The 21697-nt window shown below is 34.5% G+C and overlaps 1 protein-coding gene across 1 annotated transcript in view; it reads left to right on the top strand.

Moving 5' to 3' along the window:
• The window catches only part of LOC105206260 (probable tRNA N6-adenosine threonylcarbamoyltransferase), a 46244-nt gene that overhangs the window by 8191 nt on the left and 16356 nt on the right, over window positions 1-21697 (top strand). Inside the window, exon 2 of the mRNA XM_039447777.1 lies at window positions 11921-12362. Coding sequence (XP_039303711.1) covers window positions 11921-12362 — 442 coding nt within the window. The remainder of the gene's footprint in view (window positions 1-11920; window positions 12363-21697) is intronic.

Here is a 21697-nt window from a genome sequence, read left to right as displayed (position 1 = left end):
TAAATTTACGATAACAAGCTACCAACCTGAGAAACTGCTTAATTTCTTTCGGATTTTCTGCCACTAGGTATGTTTTAATCTTTTCAATTGGGATTAGGCTGTATCCCGCGTTCGGATATAACGTGTCCTAAATATTCTAATTCTGGTCTGAGGTATTCACACTTGTCTGGTTGAAGTCCGGCCTTTCTAAGTCTTTCGAATAATATTTTTAAGTTTTTACTATGTTCTTTGTTCGTCTTTCCATATACTAATATGTTGTCAATGTACACAAAGCAGTTATTACTGATTAATCCCATTAGTCCTTTATTCATCATTCTTTGAAAAGTAAGTGATACGTTTTTTTAAACCGAAGAGCATGCGAGTGTATTTATGGTGCTCGTCCGAAGTGGAAAATGCCGTTTTTTTTTAATATTTTCTGGATTTATGCCGATTTGGGGAAAACTTGAGGCTCAGCCAAAAGCAAAAAAGTAACCGGCATTGTCTAATTGATCGAAGATTTTGTCAATATTTGGAAGAGAATGGGCGTCTTTAATGGTTTTCTCATTTAATTTTCTATAATCTAATACTAGTCTATTACTATAGTCTTTATTTGGATTTGTCTGAAGCATCTTGCTTTTTAGGCACGATTCAAAGAAGAGAGGAAAAGGAATTATAAGGTGACTCTTATAATTCCTTTTCCAAACACGTTTAACTTGATTCTTGATGTATTGGAGGATAACGGTATTGTTTCGTGTTTATGAGATTTCATCCGTTGTCTTAATTTTGTGTTGAATTAGATTAGTGGGAGGAAGAGGTTGAATAAAAATATCGTGAAATTCTAATACATCCCAGATTTCATCGAAATGTTCTGAGATATATGAAAGGCGAGTGTTTTTTAATAATTCTAAATGTGCATTATTTAACGTCATTTTTGAGATCGAATAGATTGGTGTTTTGTGAAAATCTTTAATGTTTTTTATTTCAGAGTATAAATGCATTGGTAATATTGGTTTATTAGAATCGTTCATTTTTGTGACTGCTCCAGTGTCATCCTTAAATATAACTAATACGTCTTTTTTTATATTTATATCGTCAGGGTAAGGTTTAGCGCATCTTTTGAATTCTTTTTTGTTTAGAATCCAATGCTGGTTTGAAAAGACGAACTTATTTTTTGCAAGAAAATTGATCCTTAATATTCCGTAATTGAATGGCCCTAAGAGTACTTTATAACAACGAAAGAAAAAATTTTTAAATTTGTTTTATACTTACCTTTATTATTTACCTATTTTTTCAAAATTTGCATTTATTTTATAAGTAAAACAAAGCTTATTTTATTATGAATTTAATGGTATATGATAAAATTACGATGCAACATTCCCATTTTTCATAAATGATTAAAAATCTCTAGACGCGCACTCGTCCGTGCGTTTGTGTGCTACAGAAGTGAATTCCTCTGATTTGACGTACTTTTAATATGTTGTACAGATAAAAATAAGGAACACGTATTTTTTTATACGTGCCTTAATGTACGTTAACTGCTACGCCAGTTTTACGTGTCGTTCTGTTCACGCCACAGTTAGCCGTCAAGCGGGCCCTTTCGGGCCGCTCACCGATAGGCGAGCTAGAGTGGAAACAGATGTCAAGTAACGTAGCCCGACTTGAGGACTGGAGCTTGTTTTCGTTTGTTTTCCTCTCCACTTGCAGATGAGTTGCACTCGAGGGCCTGACTTTTTCCAATCGCAATAAATATTTTTGGAGTCGTATCAAAGATAGCCAAAAATGTAACGCAAAAAGTTACAATCTTCTGTATTAAATGTACAAACAAACCTCACCTTTGTTTACCTTGTTTTAATAAATTACATTAATGTTTTAAGTATTATATTCTTTTCCTTAAAGCATTAATCAAACAAAAACCGATGTCGCCTAAATTAAATGTTCAGTCTCACAAGTACGCAAAGACCGATACGCGCGCGGTAATAACAAGAACGAAAAGTCTGCCGCCGGTTCGTACGGATCGGCGAGGTCTGAACGGAAAGTCTAGCGCCGGTCCTAGGGACCGGCGTGGCAGTTAACGTATTAAGGGTGAAACACCCTTTTGGTGGGTGTTTTACCCTTAATATGTTAATTGGTTTTATTCATTCGAAGCGTGTATTGTTGGAACTATAAAAGATAGAGAAAAATGTTCTGAATGAAAGTTGAATGGCTGCAAGAGTAATTTATAACAGTGAAAAGAAGTAAAAAAATTTTTTTTAATACTTTCCTCTACCGTTTACCTATTTTTTTCAAAATTTTAATTTCTTTTGATAAGTTAAATGGTTTGGCGGATAGCACATGGGACCGATAGCACACCATCACTCACAGCGGCCGATACCTAGAATTTTTCCGTTGGTTGTGTTAGATAAGTCAAAATGATTGGTTTGTGGGCTATCGCACCGTTCGCTATCGGATCCCGTCCAGTTTGGAGAGTACTTTATAACAGTGGTCAAAAAATTTATTTAAATTTTTTTTATATTTTTCCTTACCACTTATCTATTATTTTCAAAATTTTTATTTCTTTTTATAAGCAAAATAAAGCTTATTTTATTATGAATTCAATGGTATATGATAAAGTTATGTTGCGACATTTCCATTTTCTAAAAATAATTAAAGATCTTTCTATAAGTGTATGGTCCATAAACGTATCCTCCAAATAAACAATAAAATTGGATTTGTTGAAAATCACGAACAACAAAATTGGGAACACGTAATCAATCGAGATATCTCATTACTTATCAATTTTATTGTATTGTGCTAACGTATGACTGTTTGAGATCGTTTTGATTTTGGGGGAGCAATATAATTGGGAATTGAGTAACTAATTAGCAACAAATTAGTGAAAGAATTTGTATTTTTTTTAAAACTTTTTTAAGCTGTGGTAGCTTTGATCTTAAGCCAGCACAGCTATTTAATCCAAATAGGCTAGAGTAACAAAATCCGGAATCGAGCAACAAATTAGTAACAAAAAAGCAACAAATTTTTATTCGTGTTTCATTTGATTGTGCTGCATTGGCTGTGTCAGCTTAACAGACGTCGTACCATATGCTTATAGAGAGATTTTTAATTATTTATGGAAAATGGAAATGTCGCAACATACCTTTATCATATGTCATTAAATTCATAATAAAATAAGCTTTATTTTGCTTATGAGAAAAAATAAAAATTTTAAAAAAATAGGTAAGTAGTGGGGAAAAGTATTGACAATATTTTTATTTAATTTTTTTTTATCACTCTTGCAGCCATTCAACTTTTATTTAGAACATTTTCTTTATCTTTTATAGTTTCGACGATACACGCTTTAAAAGAAAAAAACCGATTTTCTTCAAAGAGGTGTTTTGCTTAAAAATTGTAACGATGCACTCTCGCATCGCTTTCTATAAGGCCGATGAACCGCCCTCTGTCCTCCCGAACACTCGCCGGATAGACAGGTGCTACGCGCCGATAAACGTCTTTCACATAGCGCATTCAAACGCACGAACGCGCCGTAAGCCACGCTTGCCTGGCATTGGAGCGACTGCGAGCGAACGTGCGAGCGAGAGCACGATACCTGCCGCCGACTCGATCTCGGAAGCGGAGATGCTGTAGTCCGAGGAGGTCTGAACTCGACCCGAACATCCCCGACTCTCCGAGATAGGGGTATATAAAGGGGCGATCTCTCAGAAAGATCGACTTTCTTTCCGATCCAGTTACCGAAACCGGACCGAGAAAAAGCGGTAGAGCGAACTCTGCCACTGCCAAATGATCTTGACAGTTCCAATCCTTCCTGAGCTAGACAACGTGGTGGAGGGAACTCCGCCACGATTGAGAGATCTTGATCAGCGCTCCGCTCCTTCCCTGGGCTGGCAGAATTACGGGGTAGAGGGAACTCTGCCTCGGTCGAGAAATCTCGACAGTTACTCAGTTTCTGTACAAGTACCGACGGCTGTCACCTAGGGGGTAGAGATATCTCTGCCTCTACCGAGAGATCTCGGGATAGCTGCCGTTGGCTCGGAGGATTTACTGAACACAGGATCTCCCTACTAAGGGAATCCCTGCGGAATCCACTTGCCGCGACTTCGCGTTACGAACCGGCCGGTTCCGCGAGATACGTTGTCGGGCCGTCTGTACGACGTTCCGACCCACGCGCACCGCGGTCCACGCCACGAACCTCGCATCGGCGAGGTAAACACGCCGTGAGAATAATAGGAAAGCGTGCGATAAAGACAGAGATACCGCAACGTATATAGACCAAGCGCTTACGTATATAGACCAAGCGCGTTGTATATAGCCAAACTTATAAATACCGCGGATAGAAATGCTAGTTAGAATTGTAAGCTTTTATTATTGTTTAAATAAAACCTTTTTTTGTTACACATTATCTCAGGATTAATTACTCCGCCCCATAATTTTGAGCTCTGGCAATACCACAAGCGATCCGTGCTCAGATAACACAGGGTGTTACAAAGTATATTAGGGCACGTATAAAAAATTACGTGTCCGTTATTTTTATCTGTACAACATATTAAAGATACGTCGAAATCGGAGGGAGTTACTTCCGTAGCGCACAAACGCGCGGACAAGTGCACGTACCATGCGTACAGAGATGTTTTTAATTATTTTTGGAAAATGGAAATGTTGCATCGTAACTTTATCATATATCGTTGAATTCGTAATAAAATAAGCTTTATTTTTCTTATAAAAAAATAAAAATTTTGGAAAAAATAGGTAATTAGGGAAAAGTATAAAAAAAAAATTAAAAAGAAAATTTTTTTTTGTTATAAAGTACTCTTCGAGCCATTCAACTTTTATTTAAAACATTTTTCTCTATTTTATAGTTTCGAGGATATACGCTTCGATAGAAAAAAACCGATTTTCTTCAAAGGGGTGTTTTATCTTCTAAAAGTGCAAACAAACACGTGTAAAAAAAATACGTGTCTCTTATTTTTGTCTGTACCACAACATATTAAAAACTTGTTTAAATCTGAGGCGGACATTTTTTTATTAACACTTCACGTACATTCTTTTATTAAAAATTAATTTTGTTGTAAAGCAGACATTTGTTGAATGCTTTAATTTAATATCGATGGTCGCGCCCTTATCCACGGGGTGCGCAGTGTCCTTGCGTGTAGCTGCGTGGCTAATTATTGCTGTTGTCCTGGCCGCATTACGGTCGTATCACCTCAGGTTTCTGCGGGTTCTCACAGTCCTCAGGCATCATCCTCGTCGCTCCCCTCGCAGTATTCGTAGGGTGTACGACGCTTACTCTCTTTGCGATCCTTTAGTCACTCCAATGCGCCAACCGACATCCGACGATCCTCATCTCGACCGTTCGTCTGTCGAATTGTGTTTATCGAATTCTGAAGGCCGCGTCTCCTTCACTACGTTCTGATTTTGCGGCGGACCGACTCTTTCAGCTCTTTGTCAGCGGTTGCAAGTATATCAACCCTGGACAAATCTCCTGGTGTCTTTGCTGCCGCTGGCATCTTTTGATGTTTGCGCTCTTTCCTGAGGCTCGTCGCTCGATATTACATGAAATTAAATTTTAAATAAGAATAAAATTTGTAAATGCAACACAGTTCCGCCGGAAGTTTCCCGCTTTTGAGAGTGTCCGGCCAGAGGCGCGTACTCGCTCTTCTCGAGGGCGGAGGGTTGCAGTAGTGACGAGGCAGAAAATCTGTAAAATAAAAATTCTATAAAATATTTAGAATATTTTTTTATAATCGTGAATATTTAATGAAACAAAATAATACTTATTTTATTTGAATTATCGCTGAATAAATTGACGAATAAAAATTCAAACTCCGATTGATTATTTAGCAAAATATGCGGAAGAGCACACTGTGTCTCCTTGATTCATGCTCAGGATCATCTTCTTAACCCTTAAACACGTAAGTGGGTCTGAGAGACCTCATATGAAGTTTTGAACGCTTGCTATGTGAAGACGGAATGAGATAGGAGGTTCGGACCAAGTAAAAAAGTTTGAAATCTGTTTCGATTGATGTGGTTGATCAACTTTTTTGGTCAACTAGAATTCGAACAGCACGGCAGCAAAGTTTTCTTAGGGTCAACGCGACCCATATAGTGTGTAAGTGAAACTTTTTTTTTGCGAGTATTTTACATAAAAAAGCTGGACAAAATACGTTCGAATGGTCGGTTTGCGGATGTTACTTGCATATGCTCTGTCTAAAGTTGGAATACTATAAAATGCTGTAGAAAAGGGAGTTTTTCCGAAATATATCATGAAACACATCAATCTTCAATTTTAGACACGATTTAATCAAAAATACCTCATATTCGCCTTGTTACATAAGTACATTTTTTAATAGAAATGACAATGATATATAGGGTTTTTTTTGAAAGTATGATAATCTTTAGCTTTAAAACGCCGTATTGTAAAGTTCTTCAAAGTTTTTTGTTGCAAAGATATGATTTTTTTTTAAAAAGTGGATTTTTAGATGCCCAAAAATACTTCATATTCTCCATGTTACATAATTACGAGTATACTTTTTAAAAGGAATGACTTTGCCAAATGTTATTTTGAAAGTGTAACTTTAGCTTTAAAACACCGTATTTGAAAGTCCTTAAACGTTTTTTATTGCGAAGATATGATTTTTTGAAGGAAAAGTGGATTTTTGACCAATTTCTCTTTTTTGCTTAACAAGGGGAGGACCAGGTGAGAGACCCTGGGATTTTGATCCCAATTTTTTTAGTTATTCTGGAGACGAAAAAAAAGTTTACGTCTTCTGGCGTTTCATTGAATAGGCCTTAGTTTCGAAATAATAAATTTGTGAAAATTGGCCATACTGCGGCGCCTCATATGAGCCTTCCCGGTAACTGTTCTCGCAACCAGCGCAGTCGGCTCCGTGCGTTAGGTGCTTGCTTCACAATCGTAAGATCCGAGTTCGCTCCCGGATGTGTGCAATATTCTTTTTTCTTTTTTTTTTCTTTTTAATAAATGTATTTATTTATCTTGATGATATTAATATAGTATGCAAATTTCTAAAATAAAAAATTTAATTTAATATCATTTTATAAACTTTCATATAAATTTAATTTGAAGGGAATTTGAATTCAAGTAATATTTGAAATAATAAATAGGTAATAATAATAATAATATATAAGTAAAATCTGCAATACTTAAATAATTAACTTTTGTAATAAAAGTATTTACATTTACATTCACAATCAGATGTTTGTTTATTATTCTTCTTTTACAATTAATTATTTTAAAAACTAGAATTTTACTATACTGTTAATATTATTTCCAATAAAATTTTAAATTAAACAATTTGAAAATTTAGATACGTCGCCTTTATATATTATCCATTTCAAATAACTTATATATTATTATTATTATAACCTATTTATTATTTCAAATATTATTACTTGAATTCAAATTCCCTTCAAATTAAATTTAAATTGAAGTTTAGAAAATGATATTAAATTAAATTTTCTATTTTAGAAATTTGCATACTATATTAATATCATCAAAATAAATACATTTATTAAAAAAGAAAAAAGAAAAAAAAATATTGCACACATCCGGGAGCGAACCCGGATCTCACGATTGTGAAGCACGCACCTAACGCACAGAGCCGACTGCACTGGTTGCGAGAACAGTTATCGGGAAGGCTCATACGTCGCGCCGCGGAATGGCCAATTTCCACAAATTTATTATTTCGAAACTAAGGCCTATTCAATGAAACGCCGGGAGACGTAAACTTTTTTTTCGTCTCCAGAATAACTAAAAAAATTGAAATCAAAATCCCAGGGTCTCTCACCTAGTCCTCCCCTTGTAAGAGGATGTTAAAGTACTACGAATTACCGACATTTACAGTGCATAAAATATCTTCGGATTGGCTTTACAGAATCACAAAAATTTTTTTTAGAATTGAAATGCGCGTAAAAAGAAGGCCTGCTGAGGTCAATTTCACAAGAAAATATAACAAAAATTTAATAAATCATTAAAAATTCTCTCGTATAGCCGTCACCTAAGGTTAACTTTACCTTAATACAGAAGTTGTGAAGCTCGTACGTACAAAATGATAGTATAGCAGGCTTCAGAAAACATGCACGAATAACACTGACCGCGTGAAATTACAATTAAACACCTAACAAAAAAGATATCCTAATGTGCTTTTACCACATGCGTATTTCGCTCAGCGAAGCTGAACTGTCATAAACAGAGCAATATGGTCTTCAACAGTAGATGATAAGACTTTTCGCAGATGGTGAAATAATCAAAAAACAAAGACAGATCTATGCGATAGAGAAAGAGCAATAGTCTGGTCTCGCTCGAAAAATAATCTGCAGTGATCTGTAGGACCGACGTCGAGAAAGTTCTTCTGATACTTTAGCATCCTCTTAATGGTTTTGCTTTTATAACTTTACAATAAATTATTTTTCGGCAATGCCGATTGTGCAGTCATACTCCTAAGATTTTTAACTTTTGTTTAAAAAATAAATCGTAGAAAAATGTTGATTGTAATCAAAGTTATAGCTTCTCAAAGTTGAAAAAGTCTCCCAGACCCAAAAATGTGTTTCCGTATTTTACAGGATCGGTGTGTTTAAGGGTTAATAACATATGTCAATGTCAAGGTTATTAGAGGCTGCACCCCTTTTATATTTATACATTATTACATATTTAGAGTTAATTATAAGCGTTACATTTCTCATTATAGTCAAATTTGATCATGATTATCATTGATATTGCGACAGTTTTAATATAACGATATACAAATACATTGACGATATTCATTAAAAAGAATAAAGATCTAACTTAACGAAGAAGAAAAACACCGATCAGTACTACTCTGGATGTTAGTCCGACATTACGTATAATAATTTTTATAATTTTAGCAATCTGGATTGTTAAATTATCGTTTTTTAAATAATTTGCGTCTGTTATAGGAAATAGTTCGATGACTTTCTCTACGGGTTATTTGTAAATTTATTGTTTTCATGTTTTTCTTTGCGTGCCATACGCTTATCAGTGTACGCGATTTCTTCTGCATATATCCGTAGATAAATAGGACCTACAGTTTTAATGCCGGTTCTGAACGGCTTATTAGAAGAGATTTTCGTGGACAGAGTTATTCTTGATGGTTTGCCTTTGTCTTCGGAGAAGTAGCAATACTTTTAAATCAATTAAAAACTAATTTGGTGTTATATTGCTTTGAGTGAAATTTGAAATAAATTTTCATATAATTTGCGTCTATTCTCGAAAATTGGTTCAATGAGTTTTTTATGGGTTATTTATATTGATTTCTATTATTTAATTTAAATGATGTAGCGTTAAGATTCTATTTGTTTAATTTTTTAGGTTTAAGAAGATTTTGCGACTGTTCCCCAAAGTATATCTAACCAAAGTATATTAAATATAAGAATTTAAATGCAACATCTTTATTGATTGCTTGTTTTGAATCTTTTTTTTTTTTCTTTATTAATGCTACATAAATTTAAAATGATTTTGAAATATCTCAGAAACTGCTGATTATTTGTTCCCAAATATCATTATATTTGGGAACAAATATACCAACTCACTTTATAATTTTGTCAAATTTTATCAAAATCGGTACAGTTCAATTCTTTGATAATGACTTTTTTGCATTTTTGTTATTAAAGATCCAAGTACTATGCAAACTAGAGAAGATATCGTGGAATTTGATCACTTTTCTAACTTTTCTTTTACTTACAAGGAGTAGGCAAAAACTGTAAAATGCCAACTGACAAGGGCACCACACACAACCCGGGTCACCGATTTTGATGAAACTTTACAGTTATGTAGTATTAGTATAGAAGTACTAAATGCTAAACGGAGACGATGCACTACTCAACCGTTGACGTGAAATCGTTGTTTGAATTTCACCATATAGCTTTAATACCGTAACATTGAAGGAGTTTGGCAAGTAGCAGCGTGGTGTGGCGGACAGCGCGAGCGCCTATAGTTTTGCAGGTCGCGGCCGTCGCGGGTTCGAGTCCACAAGTTTTTTTTTTTCTTTTACCCAGTACTCTTATTGTTACAATATATATATATATATATATATATATATATATATATATATATATATATAATAAAATATATAATAAATAAATAAAAAATAAAAAATAAAAAAAAAAAATAAATATGCATAAATAAATATGCATATTAACTCTCACAATCAAATATATCATATAAATATCTCGCCATCCATATAAATCTATGTGTGTATATATATATATATATATATATTTATATATATATCTCTCACAATCAAATATATCATATAAATATCTCGCCATCCATATAAATCTTGTCGTGTACTATATATATATATATATATATATATATATATATATATATATATATATATATATAAATGTATATAAAGTAAACTAACAAAAGTTCGAATGCAGAGAAGATTTTTTGCGTATTATTATATCTATATCTGTGTATTATTTATTATATATTTTATTATATATATATATATATATATATATATATATATATATATATATATATATTGTAACAATAAGAGTACTGGGTAAAAGAAAAAAAAAAACTTGTGGACTCGAACCCGCGACGGCCGCGACCTGCAAAACTATAGGCGCTCGCGCTGTCCGCCACACCACGCTGCTACTTGCCAAACTCCTTCAATGTTACGGTATTAAAGCTATATGGTGAAATTCAAACAACGATTTCACGTCAACGGTTGAGTAGTGCATCGTCTCCGTTTAGCATTTAGTACTTCTATACTAATACTACATAACTGTAAAGTTTCATCAAAATCGGTGACCCGGGTTGTGTGTGGTGCCCTTGTGAGATGAATCATAGCTTATTCCAAAGGGGGGAACAAGTATATTAAAAGTATAAAAGGGTTTGCGTGAATGGGCCTTTACTTTTTAACAAAATTGCAATTCAAGTTTAACATTTGCATGTTTGTAGGTTAAGTACTAGAATCTTAAACCACTATTCAAGAGAGCGTCGTGGCTGAGTAGGTTAAGTTTTAGCGTTACATTTTTCCCCTTGTTGCGGACCGGGTTCGAATCTCCGCAGTACCAAATTTTTTTTTTACTTTTTTTTTAAACCTTTTGCTATTATATTTTACAATTGCATTATTTGTAGTATTTTTTAAATTAGTTAATAACAATGTACTTACATATAATAATAAAATTAAGCAATTTTTTATTAATAAAAAATTAATAAAAATGTTTAATAAATTATTATAATAAAATTATTTATAAAGATTAATAATTAGGCCTTAACAAGCAGATTTATTCCGAAAAATAATACACTTTGAGAGTTTCTATAAAATTATAAATTTTAAGACGTTGTAAATTATAAGAAGTTATAAATTATAAGATGTTATAAATTTATAAAACGTTATAAATTAAAGTGTATTATTTTTCGGAATAAATTTGTTTGTTAAAAGCTAATTATTTACCTTTATAAATAATTTTATTGTAATAAATAATTTATTAAATATTTTTATTAATTTTTTATTAATAAAAAGTAGCTTAATTTTATTGTTATATGTAAGTACATTATTATTAATTAATTTAAAAAATAATAAAGATAAAGTAATTGTAAAATATAATAGCAAAAGGTTTAAAAAAAGTAAAAAAAGAATGATACTGCGGAGATTTGAACCTGATCCACCACAATTCAAAGGGAAAAATGTAACCCTAGAACTAAGCCTTCTCAGCCACGACGTTCTTGGATAGTGGTTCAAGATTCTAGTACTTAACGTACAAACGTCCAAATGTTAAACTTTAATTGCAATTTTCTTAAAAAGTAAGGCCAATTCACGCTAACCCTTTTACACTTTTAATATACTTGTTCCCCCCTTTCGAATGAGCTATGATTCATCTAATTTGGCATTTTACAGTTTTTGCCTATTCCTTGTTAAATATATTATATAATTTAGAAATGCAACTTCCATTTTAGGTTTTTTGCCTCGAGAGACAGCACAACATCATAGAAGGCATATATTGGATGTTTTGCAAAATGCCTTGGACGACGCAAAAATCAGTTTGAAAGATGTGGATGTTGTTTGTTACACAAAGGGACCAGGAATGGGAGCGCCGTTGACAGTCGCTGCATTAGTAGCTAGAACTATTGCCCAATTATACAACAAGCCTATGGTTGCAGTCAATCACTGCATTGGTCATATTGAGATGGGACGTTTAATTACCGGTAGTGAAAATCCTACAGTTTTGTACGTTTCCGGTGGAAACACTCAAATTATTGCGTATGCTCGACAAAGGTATCGCATTTTCGGTGAGACGATCGATATAGCGATTGGAAATTGCCTTGACAGATTTGCAAGGCTGCTAAAACTTTCGAATAATCCTTCTCCTGGATACAACATAGAGCAGTTGGCAAAAAAGCAAGTAAATTTTTATCTGATTACTGTTTAGTTTTTTATAATTATAATATATTGTAATTCTACACAAATATCAGGAGATTGAATAGTAATTAGTTAAAAATTAAATTTAAAAATTAAGTAAAGTTAAACAATTAAACAATAACAAGTTATATCGGACTGACGAAATTAAAACACAAGAACAGAAGACCTATGTCAGTCACAGCGGTTCTTGATGCCGAATAATAATTTTTAATTTTTACAATTTTTAACTCAAATTGTGCACCGCCTATTTATTGGACTTGAAACGCAGTCATGCCGGAAATAGTAATATTAATACTTTTAGAAGCATACATAATATTTCTCCTCCCCGGAAAAATTGTAAAGTATTTTATTGTGAAAAATTAACACCTCAGCTAGGGTTCGAACCTGGATCTCCCGAATTCCGTGGTGTAGAGTATTTTACGGTATGACTAAATGGTTGGAATTTTAAATGGTGGAAAAATAATAATTTATTAACTCAAAAGTACATTTAGAGATCAATTCTCTTGAACTTGCTATTAAAATCTATCGTCTAGCAACGATAAAACCAAAACATTCGAATTGCTTGCATGGAAATTCACTCCCTACAGTGGTGTTATTTTTTTTGCAATAAAATACTTTATAATTTTTCCGGGGAGGGGAGATATTATACAGAGTGTCCGAGAACTATGGAACCTACCGCTTTGAGAACATAAAGGAGGTGAAAAGGGACAAAAAAGTATTATACTTTTTTGCGATATTTGCTATAATTATTGAGTTATAAAATAAAATGTTTAAGTCAATGTGCGGTGACGCCACGTCATCGCTCCTAGCTCATAGGCAACGGCATGCGGCGGGACAGGTGACGCGTCGTTGTTTGAATTTGCACGGCGCGACGGTCTGAATTTGTCTTATCGCATGTACATACACTATAAAAATCAAATAATAAATATGTTATTTATCAAATAAATATGTTATTTATCAAATATGTTAGGAGAAGCTTTAACTAAAATAACACATTTGATTTTTGCAGTGTCTGTATACGCGATGCGGCGTCAGACCGTCGGGCTGTGCCAATTCAGACAACAACGCGTTACCTTACCTGCCGCGCGCTGTTGCCTACGAGCTAAGCGCGATGGCGCGGCGTCACCGTACATTGGCTCAGACGTTTTATTTTATAACTCGATAATTACAGCGATTATCGCAAAATGGTATAAGACTTTTTTGTCCCTTTTCATTTCCTCTATGTTCTCAAAGCAGTAGGTTTCCTAGTTTCCGGCCACCCTGTATATGCTTCTAAAAGCATTAATATTACTATTCTGCTTTCATAACTGTGTTTTAAATTCGATGAATATGCGGCACGCAGTTTGAGTTGGAACTATAAAAATTAAAAATTATTATTGGGTACCGAGAACCGCTGCGATTAACACAAGTTGTTTATTTTTATGTTTTAAAAAATTAACGAAAATATTCATAAGGTTCTGAGGAATAAAATTGAAAAAGATAAGAAGCTAAGAGAACTATATACTAGACATTCGTGCATATTCACGTATTATTAAAGTATTATATGAAATTAAACATACATTTCAATCTTTTTATTAGATCAGTTCCAGTGTAATATTTAACAAAGTTATGGCGGAATGTACATGCACGTTTGATTATTATAGTTGCGAATTGTTGTAAAGATCTATAACTGTACATTAAAGCAGTTGAACCATGTAGTTAGAGAATAAAAATCCTATGTGTCGTCGATCCTATGTGTGAAAATGAACGATGTGAGATGTGAATGTCTTGTCCATAATTAGTGGTGCAAATTCAAAAATCAGTTCTGGAACAACTGTTAAAAATGATCACAATGATACAAATGTTATGGGGAAATGAGAACTGATAGGGAATTAATTAGATAAAAAAAAATAATCAATTTAAAACTTTTGAAATTTCAAATGAATAAAGCAATAAGATTTACAACAAATAAGAACCAAGCATTGCTCACAATGCACAAATATATTTATAATTAATACATAGGCGAAGGTGGGGGAAGAAAGAATGAGGGTTAAGATAGAGAATCTCCTGTATCACGCGAATGCAGGAATCACAATCGAGCATACGCGTTAGATGCAAACTCTTGGACGTTGAAAGTTACCTATGAGTACGGTGACCATATTTTTTTCGAGAAAATAAAGAACAAAATTTTAAGGGTTTATTCCTAATGTTTCTAAACCATTTTATGGTAGGAATCAGCATTTCAAAATTTTCTTGTATTGTATATCAAAATAAAGCATTTTGTAATGTTTTAATAATTTTAAACTGGTTTGATTGCATTAAAATAAATCTTTAATTTGAAATGGGTTTGAAATAACAAAAAAATAAAAACGGATCCAATCTGAATTTTAACTAAATATATAATTATATAAAAAAATTATCTTTATGTATATATTTATATTTTATACATTTTTAACAATAGTATTTATACATATATATTTTTTAACAGTAATAATGAGTTTTTAATGTATTTCTGAAAAAAATGTATTTGTTTTAAAGAATGATGATAATTGTTTAAAAAATCATGAAATTCTAAACAATTTCATAATTACATTTTGTATAAATAATACCAGCTTCAAGAATGTCAATTTCAAGTTGAGTTTTTTCTTTACTCCAAATATTATTTGTTATTGATAACATTCCCTTAGTAGGAGCGTTTGAGTCAGGAAAATATAAATAAAATTTTATAATTTTTGAAACATTTTTTTCTTTCAACAACCTCTAGTTGAAGTAATCGAATAAATTCGTAAAAGTGCTAATAGTACTTCAATGTATCAGAATTAACTTCACTTTTCCTGAGAGAAACTATGTTCAAATTAAGACTGTAATTTTGTAAATAAAGGACAAAATTGTAATATAAAAGATACAATTTAAAAAAAGAGGACAAAATTAAGTTTTCAAGAAATAAATAAATCTAAAGGACAGTTACTTGAAATAAAGGACTGTCCTCTGAAATAAAGGACGGATGGTCACCGTACCTATGAGCCAACGAAGTAAGCAGTTGCGTTATTGAGATACACCATAATTTAAATTTTTTTATATATTAATAATTTATATTAATTTCGAAGACGGTCCATATAAAGAAAAATAAAAACAAGGTAACGACTTTAAAGTTTGTCGATTTTTGCTAATTTCTGTGATAATATAAAAATAACGATCTATTTTTTTCAGAGTGATCTAAATCTTGTTTATTATCAGTAAAAATTAGAAGTTGTTAAATAAACTAGATTTTTATAGGGCTATATTGTAGGATGTGTGAGTTGATGAGAAAATAATTTGAGAGATCGAACGGTTTAAGTCGGTATTTAATAAGTATTTTCAAATAAGCGCCCGAGTTACAAGTTACGCGTCTTTACTGTTAGACTGATACTTGGCGAGAGAGCGAATTCTCTTTCTCGCGCTTTATATATATATGTTTGGTTTGACCACTGGACCAACGTAAAGTTTGAAACGTGTCTATTATTTTTTATATCTTGAGTTTCTGTTTCTCCTGTATATATTTGCTATAGAACGTACTACTGTGTTCAAAAAGTAAAGTGAATTTTTAATTTAAACTTCCCGCGTTAATCGATTCGAGCAAACTGTTTTATTTTTATGTTGGTACTACTGTTAGTGACATCTGTGCCAAATTTCATGTGAATGTCATCATTAGTCATATAGTTACGCTTGTGTTTTTTAAACGACTAAAAGTGATTTTGACGATTTTTACAATGTCTGATTTTGCTGAGCAAAGAAGTGCCATTAAATTTTATTTGCGGAATGAAATTTTGGTTGATGACTTGGAACGCTCCGGACGACCATCAACGTCAACTGAGGAGCAACACGTAAAGAAAATCAAGGAATTGGTGCTCGAAAATCGTCGATTGAGACCTTGTCGATATGGTTGGCATTTCAATTGGATCAGTTCAAACAATTTTGAAGGATCATTTGGGCCTTAGAAAAGTCAAATCTCGTTTGGTGCCAAAAACACTCAATTTCCTCGAAAAAGAGCGTCGCGTTAAAGTTTGTGAAGAGATGATTTCTGATTATCAGGACGTCTACAAACGCATTATTACGGGAGATGAGACTTGGATCTGTAAGCATATAGCGAGCAACCGTGCGATGGCGCCAAATATCGGTATGCGAAAAGGAAAAGCGTGCGAAACGTAACAATGTAAGCAGCGCTCCGATCGGCTCCGATTTCCGGAGCAATACGGGGAGATGACGGAGCTCGTCACTCTCCATCGCGTCGCCGTGCGGACAGGTGTAAACGGGAGTCAGTCGAATTATACGAGTTGTACAATTTAATAAAGTGTGTCGTAAACCCGCATATCGAGTCGGTCATTCATACTCGAAGAAAATACCCTTACAGTTTTCAGAAGTGGGATAAACCCCATTATCCCGAGTGTCGTGTCGGAAATAAGAACTCTGCGTCGTGTGAAACCGGGGAAAAGCCGGAAATTGAAAGAATATAATTTCGAAATAAACTATAAAAAATCGCAGTTTCTCAAGAAAAAGATCGAATTCTTAGGATACATCATTTCCGCACGAGGGGTCACGCTCAGCCCTAGGCACACCGAGGCGATAAAAGCGTACAAGCAACCGGCGAACGCACACGAAGTACAGAGATTTTTAGGACTAGCCAGCTATTTTCGTAAATTTATAAAAAATTTCGCGATAAAAGCCGAACCGTTGCAAAACCTGCTAAGAAAAGACGTCGACTTTAAATTTGACGAGCGGTACCGTGACGCATTCGAAGGCATAAAAACTGAGCTGATTAGATCACCGGTGTTAGCGATCTATAATCGAGAAGCCGAGACCCAAGTCCATACGGATGCTAGCGGCGTCGGTCTCGGAGCTATTCTACTTCAAAGACAAGGAAATAATACTTGGGCAGCCATAGGATATTTCAGTCAGACGACAAATAAAGCGGAACGTAATTATCACAGCTACGAGCTGGAAATGCTTGCGGTGGTTCGAGCCGTAAACAGGTTTCACCTGTATTTGTACGGGATATTTTTCACGATAATTACCGATTGTAACGCTATAGTCTACGCAATAAACAAAGCGAATTTGAACCCCCGTATAGCGCGGTGGACGCTCGCGTTGCAAAATTATACCTTTAGTGTCGCGCATCGCCCGGGATTAAAAATGCGTCACGTCGACGCACTGAGTCGCTGCGTCGGATACGTGGGAGAGCTCCCTCTCGAAAGAGAATTGGAGTTCTATCAATTATCCGATGGGAGAATAAAAGAAATAGCGGAGGCGTTAGAATTCGAAGACCACCCTAAATTTGCGCTAATAGATGGGTTGGTGTATCGAAAACAGGACGAGAATCTAAAATTTGTGGTACCCGAAGCAATGATCGGGTCGATCATACGATCGCATCACGACGAAGTAGCTCACGTCGGGCTGGAGAAAACTTTGAATGGAATAACTAAGAACTATTGGTTCCCTTCAATGAGAAAGCGTATTCGCGACTACGTTCAGAATTGTCTAACATGCCTCATGGCAAATGACGCATCTAATAGATTTGAAGGCGAAACAAGCGTTTACCCCACCCCGACGGCTACCATGCAAAGGGTGCACGCGGACCATTTCGGTCCACTACCCGAGACACCCGACGGATACCGACATCTGTTGATAATGATATGTCGATTCACTCTCCCGCTTCACATGGATAAACCCCGTGAAATCAACTTCGTCGAAAGAAACGATAGAAATAATGAAACACGTTTTTGCTATGTTCGGAAACCCCGCCGAACTCTTATCGGACAGGGGCACAGCCTTTACCTCACAGGAATTCGCGGAGTTTATGTCAGAAAATAGAATAAAGCACCGGAAAATCGCCGTCGCCGCGCCATGGGCGAACGGGGCGGTAGAGAGGGTGAACCGATTCGTTAAGTCGTCACTAACCAAGATGCTCAGCGAGCCGTCAGAGTGGAAAAAACACGTGTCGAAATTGCAATACGTTGTAAACAATACTTACCATTCTGGAATCGAATCAACACCCGCTAACTTAGTTTTTGCCCAAGACCAATTAAACCACGCTGACGCCGCTTTCGCTCAATTTACGCAGAATCTAACAAACATCGATACCGATATCGAATCCGAGCGCGCGAAAGCAATAAAGGTAGCTCGCCAGGCTACAGATAAGCTGAAGCAATACAATAAGCTCTACAGGGACAAACGATTACAGAAGTCTTCGATTTATAAACAAGGCGAGTATGTTCTCATAACATAAGAGACACACGAGTGAAACCGGGTACGTCCTCAAAACTGAAAGCCAAATATAAGGGGCCGTATCTCGTCAACAAAGCCCTAGGCAATAACAGATTCGTGATTACAGACATACCGGGTTTCAACTTAACGTCCCGCCCAATTAACACTATCCTCTCGTCGGATAGAATCAAACCGTGGGTGAAACAGACCCCTCCGACGAGCGAATAGGGTTAACACGTAACAATGTAAACTTAGAATTAAGATTAATAAAGCGAAATAGAGTTAACACATAACAATGTAAACCTAGAATTAAGATTAATAAAGCGAATAAAACATAGAATAAGATTAAAATAATTGTAAGTGGATTAAAGACTGACTAGACAAAAAAAAAACGAAAAGGGTACCTACTATACAGAGGAGGTGTTTAGTACGACAGGAAACTTCGAGGGCTAAGTTAGATGCAGGATGCCCGAGCTGTAAGCATATAGCGAGCAACCGTGCGATGGCGCCAAATATCGGTATGCGAAAAGTAAAAGCGTGCGAAACGTAACAATGTAAGCAGCGCTCCGATCGGTTCCGATTTCCGGAGCAATACGGGGAGATGACGGAGCTCGTCACTCTCCATCGCGTCGCCGTGCGGATAGGTGTAAACGGGAGTCAGTCGAATTATACGAGTTGTACAATTTAATAAAGTGTGTCGTAAACCCGCATATCGAGTCGGTCATTCCTAGTCGAAGAAAAACCCTTACAGATCTATGCTTATGATCCGGAAACAACCGACCAATCGAGTGAAAGGCGAGGCAAGACCAAAAAAATCGCGCCAAAGTCGCTCAAAAATCAAAGTTATGTTGACAGTTTTCTTCGACTATCGTGGTGTTGTGCATTATGAGTTTCTTCCGCCGGGCCAAACTGTCAACAACGAATATTATTCGAGTGTTATGCGTCGTTTGCATGAAGCTATTCGCAAGAAGAGGCCGGATTTATGGAAAGACAACTCCTGGTTTTTGCATCACGATAATGCGCCGTCTCACACGGTATTGATTCTTCGTGAGTTTTTCGCTAAAAATTCCACTCATATCGTTCCGCAACCGCCTTATTCACCTGACTTAGCTCCGTGTGACTTTTGGCTATTTCCCAAACTCAAAAGACCGCTCTGGGGACACCGTTTTGAATCTATTTAAGAGATTCAACGTGAATCGTCGCGCGCTTTGAAGGCTATATCGGGAAACGACTTTTTGGCTTGCTTCGAGGAATGGAAAAAACGTTGGCATAAGTGCATTGTATCGGAGGGGGAATACTTCGAAGGGGATGAAATTGATTCGGATGAATAAATAAAGATTTTTCATTTTATAACAAAATTCACCTTACTTTTTGAACACAGTAGTATACATATATATATGTTTATCTTCGATCCACGACTCTAAATAATGTTTCTTTGTTTTCTGGCAATAACTGTTAGTTTTCAATTTTAACCGTTGAGTCTGTGACCGTTGATTTTCAATGCTGACGGTTGAGTATGTGGCGAGGAATTCTTTTTAAATTAAAATTTTTTTAGAACATGTCAATTTCGTCATTTTGCGATAAAACAATACTCAAATAAAATTAAAAATGTACTTTTATGAATAAAAAAAGTTTATTATAATATAATCTCATTATTATAATATAATCTCATACTATAATATAATCTCATACTATTTTGATATTATAATATAGCTAAAGAAAAACGTGGAACAAAAAATATTTATATAATGTGCAAAAATAAAATGATTAAAATTGTAATATATATTTTGATATGCATATTGCGATTAAAGGTTATATATAGTCAGAATGCTGTTAAGACCGGAAGAGCTAATGTATGAATGCATTACGTTTCCTATGCACGATATTCGCCATTATAATAAACCTTCTTTATTCATAAGAGTACATTTTTAATTTTATTTGAGTGTTGTTTTATCGCAAAATGACGAAATGGACATGTTCTAAAGAAATTTTAATTTAAAAAGAATTCCTCGCCACATGCTCAACCGTCAGCATTGAAAATCAACGGTCACAGACTCAACGGTTAAAATTGAAAACTAACAGTTATTGCCAAAAAACAAAGAAACATTATTTAGAGTTGTGGATCGAAGATAAACATATATATATATATATATATATATATATATATATATATATATATGTCATCTTATCCCTCTTCTAATATTTTATCAATAATGTGAACATACTCTAATATCTAAATATATGGTTCTTAGCTCTTTGTCTTTAAATTTTTTAAAAATTAACTTTTAATTTAATTTACAAGAACTCACCAGATGGGAAATGTAAATCATAACCAAACTTTAATAGTTTGTAGAGTTTTTCTTTAACAATGAGCACACACGTAAAATATTATATTAATAATAATAAAAAAAGATTTTAGTATCCATGAAGCCGGTAAGACCAAATGCGATTGAAGCTTACAAGGGGAGGATGCGGTGACTCACCCTGGGATTTCGACCCCAATTTTTTTAATTATTCTAGAGATGAAAAAAAAGTTTATGTCTTCCGGCATTTGATCGAATAGATTTTAGTTTCAGAGTAATAAATTTGTGAAAATTGACCATATCTGAAGTGCACCGCGGCGCGCTATATGAGCAAAAAGAATTATTGCCTACCTCCGGGAGCGAACCCGGATCTTATAATTGTGAAGCAAGCACCTAACTCATGGAACCAACTGGTTGAAAGGAGAGTTACCGGGAAAGCTTATATGGCGCGCCGCGGTGCACTTTGGATATGGTCAATTTTCACAAATTTATTACTCCAAAACTAAGGTCTATTTGATCAAACGCTGGAAGACGTAAACTTTTTTCTCATCTCTAGAATAATTTAAAAAATTGGGCTTGAAATTCTAAGGTGAGTCACCGCATCCTCCCATTGTTAGTGGTATGACATCTATATACTTACCAAGCTATTGGTTTAAGTTAAAATTTTGTTACTTTTTTTTTAATAAACGAGACATCACAGACGTATGCTTCACACATGTTATTTAATTTTTTATTTTTTGTTTTTAATATATTAAGAATCTTCTATTCTTATACATATTTCGACAAGTTATT

Source organism: Solenopsis invicta, chromosome 4 (genome assembly GCF_016802725.1).
Source record: "Solenopsis invicta isolate M01_SB chromosome 4, UNIL_Sinv_3.0, whole genome shotgun sequence".
NCBI classification, from domain to species: domain Eukaryota; kingdom Metazoa; phylum Arthropoda; class Insecta; order Hymenoptera; family Formicidae; genus Solenopsis; species Solenopsis invicta.
The sequence above is the reverse complement of the archived record's forward strand: the minus strand, read 5'-3'. Positions and strand labels throughout refer to the sequence as shown.